General features: G+C 53.8%; 1 protein-coding gene and 1 long non-coding RNA gene across 2 annotated transcripts; one reads left to right on the top strand and one right to left on the bottom strand.

Moving 5' to 3' along the window:
• Positions 1 to 1,499: 1,499 nt before the first annotated feature.
• LOC129688053 (protocadherin 18-like) lies at positions 1,500 to 6,357 on the top strand. Its single transcript, XM_055622809.1, has 2 exons — positions 1,500 to 1,614; positions 2,328 to 6,357. Exons 1-2 carry the CDS (start codon positions 1,500 to 1,502, stop codon positions 2,723 to 2,725), a joined length of 513 nt encoding a protein of 170 aa, XP_055478784.1. The 3' UTR covers positions 2,726 to 6,357.
• A 1,747-nt stretch (positions 6,358 to 8,104) lies between these two features.
• LOC129688189 (uncharacterized) lies at positions 8,105 to 11,268 on the bottom strand. Its single transcript, XR_008721870.1, has 4 exons — positions 11,190 to 11,268; positions 10,966 to 11,058; positions 9,422 to 9,508; positions 8,105 to 8,463 (listed from the first exon to the last, which is right to left on the bottom strand). It is a non-coding gene; the product is annotated as an uncharacterized LOC129688189 (long non-coding RNA).
• Between the last annotated feature and the right edge of the window lie 4,602 nt (positions 11,269 to 15,870).

Genomic DNA, 15,870 nt, shown 5'->3' with positions numbered 1-15,870 from the left:
TGTCACCTTCTCGGCCACCAGTCAGGCCCAGGAGCTGCAGGACCCATCACAGCACAGTTATTATGATAGCGGCCTGGAAGAGTCTGAGACGCCATCCAGCAAGTCATCCTCAGGCCCCCGGCTTGGTCCCCTGGCCCTACCCGAGGACCACTATGAGCGCACCACCCCTGACGGCAGCATAGGTGAAATGGAGCATCCTGAGAACGGTGAGGAGCGTCGGCATGGCTGAGGCAGGCCAGGAATGTGTGAAAGTCCAGGAAGGGTGACGCTGCTTTAAGACGAGCCTCCGTGTCTTGACTTGTGTTTGCATGTACTGTAAACACATGTATCTACTCATTTACTCCTCACACTCTCTGAGCTGAGTGCTTGATGGTACCCACTTTACAGTGGGGAAAAACTGAGACTCAGAGAGGGTTCTGCAACTCTCCCAAAATTGCACATCTGGAAAGCAACAGAACTGGAAGGGATTCATATCTATGTCTGACTCTAGGGTCTTTGGGTTCAGCATGGCCTTACACTGCCTTCCTGGGCACAGGGATTGTGAGAATGGTGGTCAGGAGGCACAGATAATGATGAAGAAACTGGAAGGAGGCTGGTGGTCCCCAAATGAGTGAGAGGATTTGAGATAAGAGCATGATGCTCAAACGATGGCACCCAGATGATGAGGGATTCAGAGCAGAATAGACTCTTCCCCCGTCCCCCAGGAGAAGAGTGGGAGAAGGTTAAGGAAGAGCTGGGAGGAAGTCTGACAGGGTGGGTCTGTCTGATGGGAGGGGTCTGAAGGGAGAAGCTGCAGCAGAGGTGAGCGTGGGAATGGATTGAGAGAGTATGCCGGTGGTGCACGTGTGTGTCCACGGGAGTGTGTGCGAGAAGGCATCCATGGCAGCCTGTGAAGGGGAATCTAAATAAGCCAGCCCTCGGGACAAAAAGACTGACTTAGAGCTGTCTTTGGGGCTCATACTTCTCTTAGTCCAAAGTCTCCCTCCTCCCAGAAGATGAAAAGTCCCAGGCTTCACCCTGAGCCATAGGGCCCTGAGTAACCTCCAAGGCCCTGGGCCCAGAGCACCCTCTGCCCTGTCTCCTGCCACTCTATGCGTGATCTCATGCCAGTCTCGTCCTTTTTGTGCCCGCGCAGAGCCGGCTGGCCGGAGCAGGCCCTGAGGCAGAGTGCCAGGTAGGTGGGAGCTGCTCTGGGGTCTGGGGTCTATGGGACTCGCCCCAGCACCCAGCCCCGCCCACCCAGTGCTCTGTGCCATACCGGGTCCCCCAACCCTGAACTAAAGAGCTTTGGCGCTTTGAGGGTTTGCAACCAAACTATCCCCTCCTCACCTTACACTGGCAGGAGGCCAAGCTAGGGTTGGGTGGTGCTGGGGGAGCCCCTGCCCCAGGCAGAGCTTCTCAGTCATGTCCCCGAGGGGGGTCACCGCCTGGTGCTGTCCCTGAGTCAGGGCGGCACAGGGGCAGCTGTGACAGGAAGTGCTCATGGCCCAGCCGTTCCCATGGAGACTCGCTGCCCAGCAACCACACTGGCTACTGCTGATGTCAGGCGGCCAACTCCTGTTCCCGTGGGTGTTCTGGGCAGGGAGCTGGGGGCAAGGCCAAGGGTGGTGGCTGGTGAGGGGCTGGTGTGAGGTGGGCAGGGGCTGCATGTGTGTGCTTGTTGGTTGTGTGTGTGTGCTTACGTGTGAACATCCCACGTAGAAGCTCGTCTCCTCCCCTTGGCTTTAAAGTAAGGCATTGCTGTGCTGGGGTGGGGTGGGCTTCTGAGGAGGCTGGGAGCATGTAAGGCTTAAGGGGACTTGGAAGGTATGTGCCGTCTTTGTCTGGGGACAGAGGTGTCCAGTGGGTATTGTTGTATAACCACGGCTCTGTATGTGTGTGGGGGGTGGGGCTCTCAATCACAATGGGGTTTCCTCAACCCCTTCTGAAGGTGGAATTCCATGACTGAACCTGTCTGGAGACAGGTGACGGTTTGCAGATTCGCTGTTTGTGCACCTGTCTGAGGGCAGATTTGGTGGGTGTGTGAGAATTGTGCTGGAGGGTAGGTGAGGTTGGAAGAATAGCACTTATTTAAGGTGTGTGTGTGTGTGTGTGTGTGTGTGTGTGTGTGGAGAGAGACACTGACCTAGTACAGAGACAGTGGGCCACAGGTGGATAAGGGAGATTGTGCTTGCCTTGGGGGTGGGGGGGTGGGGGTTCTGAGCTCTGTGGGCAGGAGGACCCGCAGGAACCTCAGTTCAGAAGTAGACTGTGAATGATAACGAGAGGCCACGGAGCAGAGCTCTTCGAGGGTGCCATCCCTAATGGCTGTCCTTGCTCTCCTGCAGACCTCCGCCCGCTGCCCGATGTTGCCATGACGGGCACATGTACCCGGGAATGCAGCGAGTTTGGTCACTCTGACACATGCTGGATGCCTGGCCAGTCATCTCCCAGCCGCCGGACCAAGAGCAGCGCCCTCAAACTCTCCACCTTCGTGCCTTACCAGGACCGAGGAGGGCAGGAGCCTGCGGGCGCCGGCAGCCCCAGCCCCCCGGAAGACCGGAACACCAAAACGGCCCCCGTGCGCCTCCTGCCCTCCTACAGTGCCTTCTCCCACAGTAGCCATGACTCCTGCAAGGACTCGGCCACCTTGGAGGAAATTCCCCTGACCCAGACCTCGGACTTCCCACCCACAGCTACACCGGCATCTGCCCAGACCGCCGCCAAGCGTGAGATCTACCTGTGAGCCCCCTTCTGGCCGGCGGCCACCCCTCCCCCAGTCGCCGGCCAGCTCCCAACTGGGTCTATTCCAGGGCCCCACTCACTCCCTCCAGCGTGGACTCTGTGGTCAGGGCCCCAATTCGCGGGAGTACTGGCCTCAAGACCACGTTGACCCTTGCCCCGACGCAGGGTCCAGATCTTTTCCCCCCCGATTCCTACCCCTTAGCTCCAGGGAGCCCCTCTTCCCCATCTACGGGGCTCCACCCAGTGGATGCCCACGAGGGCTCCGCTGCAGTGACTGGGCTCTCTTCCATCTACTTCTAGGGAGCACCCCCTTGCTTTGGGCGGATGGTAGAGTCAAAAGTGGGCAGCACACTTTAACTCACCATCTCGTCTCCTGCACGGCTGGCCAGGGCAGTGTAGCCTTGCAGCTGTCAACTGGGGGACTTACTCCCTGGGAAAGCTCAGAGGAAACTTTCCACCACCAGGGGCTCTCTGAAGGGCTGTTGTTACCAAAGGTGGGGTGGGGATTGGGGTGAGAGTACCGGGAAGGCCTCAGTCTTCCAGTACTGCTTCTGGGCTGGCCCACCTGCCTGTCACAGGCTCATGCCTGATCCCATCTGGGCACCCCCTTCCCTGCTGGTCTTGCGGTGTCTGTATATAAGGACCTTGGAATGATGTCCCCATTTCTGCCTGATTTGCAACTTTTCTTGTTGATGTGTTGTCTTGGGGGGGCCCCTCCGGGGAGGGGGGACCTGCCCTGTGCCCCTCCTCCCTGCCGCAGTGCCCCCCCAAGGCCTCTATTGTTCCATGTTGTAAATACCCCTGGGGCCATGGTGGGATGGGGGTGCAGGCCAGGGAAACAAAGGGTGGGTGGGGGTGGGGACAGGGGTAACGTTCGCCTATCAGCAGAGCTGGGCTTTTATTTAATTTTTTTTTTAAGAAAAAATACAAATCTCTATTTTTTTGGAACTGTTGCGCTGTGCCCTGGGGGAGGGGGGACTCCCCCCCTACTCAGACTGGACCCCCACACCCAGATGAGCATCACAGAGGGGCCCTGAGGCTGTCGGGGGCAGCTGGACAGGGATGGGATGACTGTGCCTCTGGCCTGGTTGGGTGAGTTGGGAGCAGGAAAGGTTGCTCAGGGGGTGGCTGGTTGCTGCCTCCTCTGTGGGGGACCCGCACCTTGCCTCTCCTCCCTGCCCTCCAACCCCCAGCCCCTGCCATGACTGACCCATCAGCCTGTAAAACCACCATTGCCTTGATCTCAGGGGGTGGGAAGGGCTGCCTCAGGGCACCCTGGGCTCCAGGCCCCTTCTTCCAGTTGGGCTTCCCTTCACCAGGGTCAGGGGTCCCATGGGGGAGGGGGTGGGGAGGTTTAGGGGGCCCAAGAAGCCCAGTCAGCCATGATGAGGTGGGGGGGTCTTCACCTCAGGGGGGCCGAGGTGTGAGGGGTGTCCTGCAGAGCCCCCCACCTCCCACTGTGGCCATCTCACAGCCTCAGCCTCCCTTCCTTCCAAAAGCCCCCACTGCCTTGGCCCCTACCTCTCCAGCTCCCCAAGGGCCCGGGCTGGGAGGCTGGAGACTCAGGGTATGGCCCCCACTTGACTTAGTCTAAGCTTGGGGGGGTGGCCCATTTGGGAAGGGTGGACAGGCTGCTGGGTTGTCCGGTGCCTTTGGGAGCTGTGCTGCTGGAGTCTTGACTCCTGTAACCCCAGAGACCCCACTACCACTCCAGAAAAGCCAGGGGCTGTAGAGTCACCCGATTCTCTGCCTCCTTACCCCTACTTTTGTCTGGGGTAACAGTGCTGGGAAGGAGTGCACTGTTAGGGTGGCGACCCTGGCATCCACAGCCCTTCTATGGAGGGCAGTGGGTAGGGTGGCTAAGGTGACAACAGCCAGGTCTAGGGGTTGGCCAAAGGCTCCCATCCCTGGGGGAGGCCCAGAAGGTGGGCCAGGGGCTTGCTAAGGACACAGCCCCTTTCCCCTGCACAAATGGGGCAGGTGCAATAGTGGTGGAGCTGGTAGCATGAGGTGCCCGGCTAGTGGGGCGGTGGCCTGGAGGGCTGTCCTGGGTCCTGAAGGTTAGGATCTGGACAAAAAGATTGTATGAGGCCCATCTGTCCAATGGAGAGGGTAATCCGGCCAAGAGGCATCCATGGGGTCAGTAGACTCCCACTGGAAGCCCCTGGTGGCTTGGGTACCCTGACCTGGCCTTGGGGACTCCTGAGCATGGAGTGGGAGGGCAGAGGAACATTTTGCACAATGGAGAAGCCAGAAGGAAGGGGGTAGGGTAGCCTAGATGGCTGGGAGGGCTCAGAAGCACAGAGCAGACGCCCTTCCACAGGCAAGGGCAGAGCCCTGGTCCCCTGGTCGGGGTAAGGGCACTGAGTCTGTCACCACCTGGGCACTCAAGAGGTGAAACCAAAGGTGGGCAGGGGATGGGTGACAGCACTAAGGACTGACCCTGTTGGTCCTAGGTCTGTAATACCCCTTCCCAATGCCTTGTGTCGCGTACAGTTTTATGTACCAATAGGCGACATTTGGCCAGAGGAGACCCCCTCAAACCCAGCCTGACCCAGTCAGTGTCTTCCTAGAGGGGACCGAGTTGGTCCCCACCTCCCTACTTCAGAACATGTCTGTTAGTAGGGGAAGGGTATGTGGGGACATATTTCCTAGGGTCCCCAAAGCATCTCTTACATCAGGAGGGGAGCTGCCTCCTGGCACCCTTAACCTGGGGGCTTCCTAGTCCTTATGTCTCTCCTTGGGAGTCTCTGGGGACATGAATTCCCACCGGGGACCATGGGAACATGTCTCTCTTTCCTACCCAGGCTCTCTGTGGAGCCTGTTTGCCTCCCAGGGTTCCTGGGAGTACCTAAGACAAGTCAGTCTTGGGCCGGCTCTCTTTCCAGGAAGAGCTGTCTATGAAGCTCCCTGGAAGAGATGTCTCTGGCTCTCCCCCCACCCCCCATCTCTCCGATGGGAGTGTCTCTGCCCTGCAGCACTTGGAAAGAGGCTGAGCATCTCTGAATTCTTTCCGCCTAGGGACTCTAGGATACCACTCTCTCCTGAGGGCGGCCCCCTGGAGCCATTCCTTCCCTGGGTGGGGGCTGTCTGTCTCCATTGTTGGGAGGGCTTGTGTTGACCATGAGAAAGTCTCTGGGGGGGGGCATCTTGTGAGACTTCTCTAGGAGGAAGGGCCATCTCGCCCATTGGGGTTCCAGGGCGGGTATGTCTGCCCATGGGGAGGGGAGACTGTGTCTCCTTGGGTTATCTGAGTGGGGAGGGGGGCCGTGTCTCTCTCGTGTGTCGGGTGGGAGGGTTGGGGAGGGGGGGATTGGGCGCGTCGGGTGCCCACTTCGGGGTCGTGTTTCTCTTGGTTCGTGCCACTTCCCACCGCCTCGCTCCTCCCGGGAAGGGCCCCCGCCTCCACTCCATCCCCACCCCCGGCGCTGCGAGCACAATCCCGTTGATTTGTAATGATTTCTGTCTTTTCTGTCTTTCTCTTTCTCTGACCTCCCTCCCTTCGCCGCGAGCATGCGCAGGCACCGCCCCTACCCCCTCCGGTTCGGTTCGTTTCCGGTTTGTTTGCTGAGCTGTCAATGAAAGACCCGTGTAATTATTCCCGAGCTTTACAATAAAAGTGTGAAAACCGGACCCCACTTCGCTTCTTCCGGTCCCTCGGGTCTATAACCCTGGGAGAATAGAGCTGTCCTCGGGTTGGAGGCCTTGGGCTAGGGAGATGCGCGCGCGAAAGAGACCTACACTGGGATCAGTGGTGCCTTGGGGGGGGGGGGGGGGCGGAGGAAGGGGGGGGTAAGAACTCAGAGGGCAAGACACCTGGTTCGTGCACCTCAAAGTGATTTCTTTCGGCTCCGGCACCCCATGCACTCCATGCGCCCTGAGCTCCGGTGAAAGGGACGGAGGGGCTCTCTGGGGGGACCTTGTTGTATTACCTTCTTCAGTGGGGAGCCCTCCAAGGATTTGAGGGTGGGAATTGAAGCAAGCCCTTGAGTCGTTCCCTAGTGTATCACTTCCCTCTCCTTTGGCAATGAGTAGGCATTGCGGAAATGGATGGGGGGGAGGCATCTGTGTGTCTAGCGCTTCCTCCCACGCTCAGGAACGGGGGTTGGAAGTTGATTTTGGGGAAGGGGACCGATATGGCCTCCGGCTGCGCCCTCCCCTCCTTTCAGTACTGGAGCGACCTGGCCTCTGTCCAGTTCCCAGGTAAACACCGGCTTGAGAGAGGTCGAAGAACAGATACTGGATCGGCCAGTTCCCGGCCCCGCCTTCGCGGACGCGCCTCTTGCCCAGCTTGTTTCTCCTCCGCCTACGCGCTCCCTCAGGGCCTGCGCTTTCAGGGCCTCGGACTCTGGGTCCATCCAGCCACTGGGATTAGCTGAGCACAGGGACTAATCCCGGATGAGCCACGGTGTAAACCCGGATTGACTGGAGGACGGCGGGTGGGGGTGGGGGGGCAGTGCCTGGAGTTCTTTCTCCATTCCTAGACACGCGGCATGATGGGGTCTAGAGGCTCAATCCAGGTCTCTGCTGCTTTTGAAATGACCTGTAGCTAGCTGCGTGTTTGTTGAGGGCTGAGGGTGGAGAGATGGAGGAGTGCGAGAGGACATGATGAAGACACATTGGATCAGGCTGTGCCATAAGTGTGGCACATTGTTGGTGAAGTGAGAGAAGAGAGAAGGGAAGCAGTGTTCTTGGCAGCCATGACTCCACAGGGTTAGGTCGGCTCCCTGGCTAAGTATGCAACACAGTCCCGCTGTACCCCCACAGACTCACAACACCCCCCTCAACCAGCAGCCATGGTGATGGTCCCCCACCCCAGTCGTTAACCTCATTGAATCAGGAGGTAGGTTAAGCAGTGTGGAGGACCCATATCCTCCCCATCCTGATTTGATTAGATAGTGGAGAATGGGGAGCCCTTCCAGTTAAGGCCAAGCCAAGGGGGGAAATGTCAAAGGTCAAGGGAGTTGAAGAAGATGGGCCGTGGCCAGCTGGGTGCCAGAATCCTGGTTCACTTACTAATTCTACAAACATTTCCTGGGCCTCTCCCTCTTACCAGTCCAGGACCAGATACTGGGACACCCCAAGAATGACACATGATCTCTGTGGAACATGAAGGCAGGCAAAAACAATGACCACATCTGTGATCAGCTCTGGCTTGAGCCCGAATTTCTGGCTGGAGAACCAAGGGGGTTGCCTCCTCCAGAGGCAAGAAGGCTTTCCCAAAGGGGTGACAAGCAATGAGTTTCAAAGGGCATATGACTGAAAGCTCACAGAGGGAGGAAGGGAGGGATGGGCCTGCCCTGCAGACACAGGAAGTCCCGTATGTGAAGGCCTAAAGCAGAGTAGCAGGTAGAGTGGCCTGGAGAAGCAAGAGAGGTTGAGCAGAAATACAAGCCAGAACCAGAAGGACCTGCTAGTCCATCTAAGAGCTGAGGGAAGAGAGGACCATTGAAGGAGTCCACACCTCTAAGAGAAAAGGTCAGATTTTCTTTTTCTTTTTTTTTTTTTTTTAATATAGAGTCTGTCTCCCTTCCCTACCCCAAGCTTCTCTGGGGATGCCTGGGCTGGGAGTAGAAACAAACACAGGCAGATAGACAGGAAGAGGAACCAGTTTTATTACAGGTTGGTTAAGATAGTCCTGTGTCTTTCCACCCTTCGTGAACTTAATAATAGCAGGAACTTGTCTGTTCAACTCCAGGTGACCTGGTTTGGAGCAGGTTTCAGCCTCAGTTTATTCACCTATAAAATGGGGATGGTAATGGGCTGATTATAAGAGTTTGGTGAAGTCATTTGTCTGCTTTTATTTTATAGCATGTGGAAGGCCCTATGCCAGGTGCTGACATTCAGGCACTGAGTTAGGCAGTGAGTGTCCTTACTCTCTCCCCTGGAACTTACATTCCAATGCAGACAACAGACAACAAACAAACAAACAAATGAGGTAATTATAGATTGTGTTTAAGTTCTGGGAAGGAAACAGTGGGACAGGAAGGAAGATAAATGGAGGTGGAGTAGGGGAAGGGGCTGCTTTATTTGGCATAGCCAGGAAGCTTTTTTGTTGTTGTTAAGAAATTCTAGGCTTTGGAGCTTTGGGAGGAACTCCAGCTGCAGAGGGTCTGATGCGGAAGACAGTCTTCCTCCTGAGCCCCGGGAAGATGCTAAGCTTCAGAAGGACAGTTGCCTTGACCTCTGCAACAGCTAACTTTCAGGTTAAGTGCAGGGGATGTGATTAGAGAGGAAAGTGACAAGTTTGCTGACGCCCTCCCCTGCCATTTATTGAATGGTATTGGGGAGCTGTTGATCTCTTTATTATTCAGCTCATCTGCCCAGCTGTCCTAACAACTGCCTCTCCCAGTTCTAGGGGGAGTTGTCTCTAGACCAGTTGAGCTCAGTCCACTTCTAATCTTTTCCTGGGCTTCTTATTCCTCTCCTGAGGTTGCAGGAGCAGGTTTGGTTCCTCCAGGATCTGCCTGTCCAATGCCTGGACTAGATACAACACTGGGGCACAATGTTCCCAGAGGAAAATATCAGTATTTAAAGGTTTAGGCCCTCCAGAGTGTCCCCCTTAGTACAGTCACACTGTGGGGAGGTGACCTGGATCTCTGTCCAATTCCCCCTTGAAGAATGCTTCCTACACACCAATGCGTTTCCCACAGAGCCACAGAGCTACTGCAAAGTGCATACAGCTCCTCTCACTCACCATCCAGCTGCACACTGCGTCTCCATGGCAACTGGGAGGCCTGGTCCATGGATGTTAGAAATAAGTGCCAGAGGAAGAAGAGAGAAGCTGGGGGAAGAGAATGAGAAGAGAAACGTCAGGAGGGGAAAGAAAAAAAGATATTGAAAGATGGCCTCGCAGGGAGACCCCGACCCTGGCTTTGTATCCACTTCCCAGGAAGACACTGTGGACTCAGGTCCTGAGAAAGGGGGTGGGGTAGGAGACCGAGAGTGGACTGAGGTGGCCCCAGGTAATGATGCTCCTGGACACCGAGAAAGCGCAGGGATAGGAGAACTTGAATGACAGTGTAGAGTCTTGGGATGAGACTATTCCTTCTGGGTAAAAGGCAGATAAGGGTGGTAGGTTGGGGTGAGAGACGTGGGGGAGCTACTTTTCCTTATTCTTGACCTAATTGGCTGTTCAGGCTGAAACCACCTCTTAGTCACTTAGTCTAATTAGCGTTGTTCTGGAGAAGATGTTGGGGGAGGGGAAGGAAATAATGGGGGAGGTGAGGGGAGTTAGAAAGGGGTGGGGTGGGACTTCTGTTTTCCACCTCCCATTCATTGGCTGGGGTAGTACAGAGTCCAAGCTGGGAAGTCACCCGCACGTCTGTCCTTCCAGGGTCATTGTGTACCCTCTTACTCACCTGCTCTCTGCTCCACCCTCTCCCACCCTCCCATCTCTGTCTGTGTGTGTCTCCTTAGTTACTTCTACTCCTCTTTCTCTCCTGATCTCTCTTAATCCCGGAGCCCATCACTTCCCCTTTTCCCCTTCTTCAAGGTCTCCCAGCCTTGTCTTCCACCTGCAAGCTATATCTAGTAAACCGATAAAGTATTTGGAAATCATAACAGGGAGCTGAGCCACTGGGACATAGAGAAAGAGACAGATCTGGAGGGGACAGAGCAGAGGCTGGCCTGACGGAACGCTCTCACTGCCAGCAACAACAGATAGAAAGAAGGCCTACGATGCCCTGGCTTAGCCTTCTCAGCTCTTGGGAGGTTATCAGGAGAACAGGCCTGTGAGAACTCAGCCTGGTTCTTCACTGCCTGACTGATTGCCTTGGGGGAGTTACTTAGCCTGTGTGAGTATCAGTTTCCCTACCTGGAATGAAGATAGTAAACCCGAACTCTGTCTTGTGGATTTAAGGTGATAACGCACACAAACTGCCAAGTAAAGGCTCACTAGGAGCGGAGTAAATGGCAGCTTTAAGCCAGGCATGGTGAAACATGGTTATCATCTCAACACTTGGGAGGCCAAGGCAGAAGAATTGACATACATTCCGAACAACTGCAGGGTTACATAGTGATTTCAAGACTAGGTAACAGTGAGATGGTGCCTCAAAAAATTAAATAGATAGCCACGCATGGTGGTACACACCTTTAACCCCAGCACTGGGGAGGCGGAGGCAGGCAGATCTCTGTGAGTTTGAGGACAGCCTGGTCTGCATAGTAAGTTCCAGGACAGCCAGGGTCACATAGTAACACCCAGTCTCAAATAAACAAATACATACATACATACATACATACATGCATGAATAAATGGCAGGTTTTATTGTCAGTCCAGACTTTCTTTTCTCTCGAGCCTTTCAGGAGCATTGTTCTCTTGAAGCTTCCTTATCCCTGAGAAGCAAAATGACCCCTTCTTAGCCTAAGACCCATCTTCCCTTGCTTCCCAGGCCACCCAGTGGGTATCCTCTTTCAGAGTGCATAGCTGTGTGTAAGGTGGGGCTTGAACTCTGCCTTCTGCTCACAGGATCAGAAGGACTTCTTCAGCTTCAGGTCTGCTTCTTCCTGCTCTGCCTGCCTCTGAGGGGAGGAAAGAGGACAGCCATAAATGATGTAAAGGAAGAAGTATCCTTGCTGAGGGGACAGTAAGGGATGAACAGCATCCAGGAGCCTAAATATTTCATGGGGCTGCAGCACAGGGAAGGGCAAAGTCCCTGGGCTGTGTTTGCCAGTGTGCGCGTGATTCTTCCACGTGGCTTGGACCCACTCCACCTGCCCAGTGCCCTCTGTACTCCCAACCCTCAATAACCTGCACCCACAGAAAGCTGACCCCCTGAGCCCTTTTCCTGGCTGGGATCCTTCTAAAAATCTCCCGGAGAATACGTATTTTGTTTCTCACAGCAGCAGGAGTTTGTGTAGCATGGAGACTGTGAAAACACTTTACCTGGGGAATGGAGAGGTGGCTCAGCAGTTCAGAGTACTTGCTGCTCTTCCAAGAGGGCTTCATTTCAGTTCCCAGCTCCTGCGATTTATAACCACCTGTGATTTCACCTCGGGGGGAATCCGACACCCTCTTCTGGCCTCTGAGGCCACTGCACCTATGTGTACAGACATGTCCATACATAAAAATAAGTTAAAGCTGGGTGTGTTGGCACACAACTTTAATCCTGGCTCTCAAGAGGCAGAGGCAGATGGATCTCTGTGAGTTCAAGGCCAGCTGGTCTACAGATTTCCAGAGCAGCCAAGGCTACACAGAGAAACCCTGTCTCAAAAAACAAAAAGAAAAAAAAAATTAAATTTGATTTGGGTTGGCCTTGGCTTTTCTTACCCATGTATTCAGCATCTCCTTTTGTCTTCTGTTTGCTGTGTAGGACTGGAGATTGAATTCAGAGTCTCTGTGTATGCTAGGTAAAACCTCAGTCATTGAGCAACAAACAGCCCCAGCTCAAGTTTCTTTATTTAAATTCCCCAAAGAAGGCCTGATAGAGTAGTGCAGATCTTTAATTCCAGCGCTAGGAAGGCAGAGGCAGGCAGATCTCAGTGAGCTCGAGGCCAGCCTGGTCTACAGAGTGAGTTCCAGGACAGCCAGAGCTACACAGTGAGACCCTGTCTCGATAAAACCAAAAATATATAAAAATAAACAAATAAATTTCCCAGGAGTTAACCCCTTTACCCTTCATCCCTGAGCATTATGAGATACAAGTAGCTGGAAAAACTGGTGGGTGGAGGTGAGTGCTGCTGAGGAGGGGACCACTGTGATTTTATATCTTTGCCATGGTTGACTGAGCAGCTGGTAGCAGAGGATAGCAAGAGGGTAAGTGCCTCCGTGCCCATGATTCGCTGCTGGGGACAGCCTATGCCAAATGACCACTATCTTCCAGTATCCCTAGAGAGCTGTTCTATCACCCTTCCCTAACTCCATATCCAAGTGGTAAAGTATAAGGTGCCCCTTTTAATTTGGGTCTCAGGCCCCCTTCTGTCCTGTGTCCTGACCTTATCCCAATCTGTCGTTACTTTGTTACTTGTTCAAGTTCTGTTTCTCTCTACTATAATAAAAAGCTTACAGAAGGCAAGAACCTCGTTTATGTTATTTCCCACTACTACCGCCAAAAAAATGTTTGAGGAAGGAAAGAAAAGGAAGGAAATCTACTTTGAGATTGTATAGCCAAAGCAAGAAGCTGGGGGTGTAGATGGTGGGAGAGGGAAGAAGGCTGGGGAGAGAGTTGAGAGGGATACTTTGGGAGTGGGGGCTGGAAATGAGGAAGGACTTGGGCTGAAAGCAGTTGGATCTGGAACCAGAAGCTGTGGGCTTTGGTGGTGGGGTCCAGGTTTCCAGAGGAGCAGGAAGCCAGAGTTTTGGAGAGGAAGAGGTCAAATAGGATCTTCACTCACCAAGGCTAAACCTGAAGTTGGGAACTGGGGCCACAGCAGGGAGGATGAAGGGGTTCATTAGGAGCAGCCAAGCCTTAGGGATTTCCCAGAGCCCACTGCCTCTTTAAATCACCTTCAGCCCCAAATCTGAGCTTGATGTTCAATCCAAGTGCCTTTCTTTTACCCTTCTAAGCCTGTAAAAAGAAGTGACCTAGGCTTGACTAGCCAGTACTTCCCTGAGAGAAAAGGCCAGGTGTTCTTCTATAGCTGGGAAAGGTACCAGAAGCCAGCAGGATCCACTGACTCTTTGATTCCCTATAATATGGTCAGGAAGGCCTTTTGCAAAGCCTCCATCCTCCCAAATCAAAGATGACAGTGATATTAAGTCATTAGCACAGAGCCCAGAGGAAACTAGGTTGGAAGGAATAATTGTGAACAGGGCTTAGTCTAGTTCTAGCCTATCCCAGCCTAAAGGCTCTCTGAGAAGACAGGAAGACAGAAGTCAGGCTAGGTGTTGGGTGATTCTTACCACAAAGGTGGTTTTTCCCCCAGCACTGGCTGGTGTGGCTGTGCAGGGATGGGGTCACTGGGGAGGGAGCAGAGGATAATAAAAGTGTACCCCTTCAGTAGTTGTCATGGCAACTCGACTTGGATCCCAAGAGGGTGGCTTCTTCCCCAAAGCCCTATGAAGTCTGGAACAGGAGAACTTGCATGTGTGTGCGTGCGCACACACACACGTACACACACTGGGGTTGGCAGAACTCCTAGCCAAGGGTTGGCCACTTCTCCAAGTGAGAGAGACCAGGTTAGAGGCTGTGGAGAGGATGGAGGAGTAGAGGGAAGGCCCTTCACAAAGGGAGGTGGGGTGGGGGGTTCATGTGCATTGTGCCTGGGGTATGGAGGACCGAGGTACATATTCAACTCACCCACCTATGTCCTCCAGCCAGACCACACTGCAGAAGGGTTTAGAAAGGAGATGATTATTAACAGAGACAAAAACAATCACACTTAACCTTAATTGAGAGCTTATTAAATCCAACTATGTATGTGGTTATGCTAAACATTTTATGGGCAGTGTCCCATTTGACTCTGGGAACAACAATACAAGGTGGGAATGATGAGTCCTGCTTACACATGAGAAAACAGATCCTGAGAGGTTAAATGCCTTGCTGCAGGTCAGTGAGCTGGAAAGAAATAGGCAAGAGCCTGCAGGAAAAGAGGAGACTGAGAACATGGTGGCATCCTGGGGTCATCCGCCCAGTCTCTGGGTCACATGGGTCACTCATACCCATGTGCCTTTGTGTTACTTGACAGGGCTGGTTGAGAGGCTGGGCCTGGGAACCTCAGCGCCCGCTGAGTGCCTGGGCTGAGCTGGGGCAGCTGAGGGCACCTGTGGGGGTGTGGGGTATACTGAGCAGCGGGCATCGTGATTGGCACGAGCCAGGGGAACGGCTGGCAGCCTTGTTCCTGGTAAACACGAGGAGAGGTTACTTCACAAGGAAACAGTAATTAACTTTAATTAGCACCTTGCATCTCAGAATATTATTAACATCTCAATTTCTCTAATCAAGGCAGCAGGAGAGGGGCGGCATCTGCTTTGCTGACTCTTTCCTGGCCATGCTTCCCAGCTTGGCATGGCTCCTGGGCGGCCCCCACCCCTGGATGGTACCCAGGAGTACATCCTCGGGGACTGTTGCCAAGGGGAGCCAGCCAGGGAGGAAAAAGGGGCTTGGGCTGGCAGGCCAGAGAGCAGGTACAAGCTGAGGCTTCAAAGCCAAGGGACAGGAGTTGAGGGCTCTGTGTTTGGCCATCTCATCTTTCCAGATAGACTGTAAGCACCTGAGTAGGGCATGCTTATGCTCTGTGATTCTGAAAACTGTTATAGTCACCTTCCTTTCTTCCCTCTCCTTCCTTCCCTCCCTTTCTTCCTTCCTCCCTTCTTCTATTCCTTCCTTCCTTCCTTCCTTCCTTCCTTCCTTCCTTCCTTCCTTTCTTCCTTCCTTCTTTTCTTCCTCCTTCTTTCTTCTTTGAAGCTATCCTCCTCTCTGTTACTCTTTTTATTTTCTCATTCTCTCACCCTCTCCCCACTGGGATTCTCTATTCCAACACAAATACCTGAAGTCTCCTTTGTAGCATGAGGGCTATGCTCCCACTTCTAGAGTACAGAATGGGCAGAAGATAAATCTGTACCAGGGTTTAGAAGCCTTGGGTATAAAGTATACAGCACTCTCATTTGTGTTCCCTCCTGATAGTCATCATAAAGTAAGAGAGGTAAGGGCTATGGGTGTCCAGGAGAAAGGCAGGGATAGGAGAGGCCAGAGCCCTAACTGGAACACCAGGCTAGAGACAGACCATCTGAGGCCCCAAGACCCTAAGCTAGTGACTGCACATGGGTGCTGGCCCACCCTCTTCAGAAGGCCGTCTCAGAAGGAAGTCCCTGAGGGCACAGGGAGTGATTCTCGCTTCATTATCCCTACCCTCAATGGCTGTTAACCCTGCCACGAGTCCAATATTAATAAGTGACTGCCCTCCTTGGTCTAATTACAGCAGCCAGCTGCTTGCACAATTTGGCATTTGTTAGACGGTCTTCAGGGATGTCTCTCTGGTTCCTCCAGTTTGTGTGTTTGTGTGTTGTGTGAATATGCACACACACATACATACATATAGTATTTGTTGAGCACCTACTATGCGTTGAAGGCTTGGTCCGCGCTGGAGTAGGTACTGGTACTGGAGTCTCTGTGTAGGGACTGGAGGAGCCAAAAGAACATGACCTACAGGCCTGGACGTTTTAGCAAAAGAGCCTGGCAGTGTAGGCACAGGGTCACCAGGAATGAG

Source organism: Psammomys obesus, unplaced genomic scaffold (genome assembly GCF_907164565.1).
Source record: "Psammomys obesus unplaced genomic scaffold, mPsaObe1.curated_primary_1811, whole genome shotgun sequence".
NCBI classification, from domain to species: Eukaryota; Metazoa; Chordata; class Mammalia; order Rodentia; family Muridae; genus Psammomys; species Psammomys obesus.
Note: the sequence above shows the minus strand (reverse complement) of the source record. Positions and strands in the feature narration are given on the sequence as shown.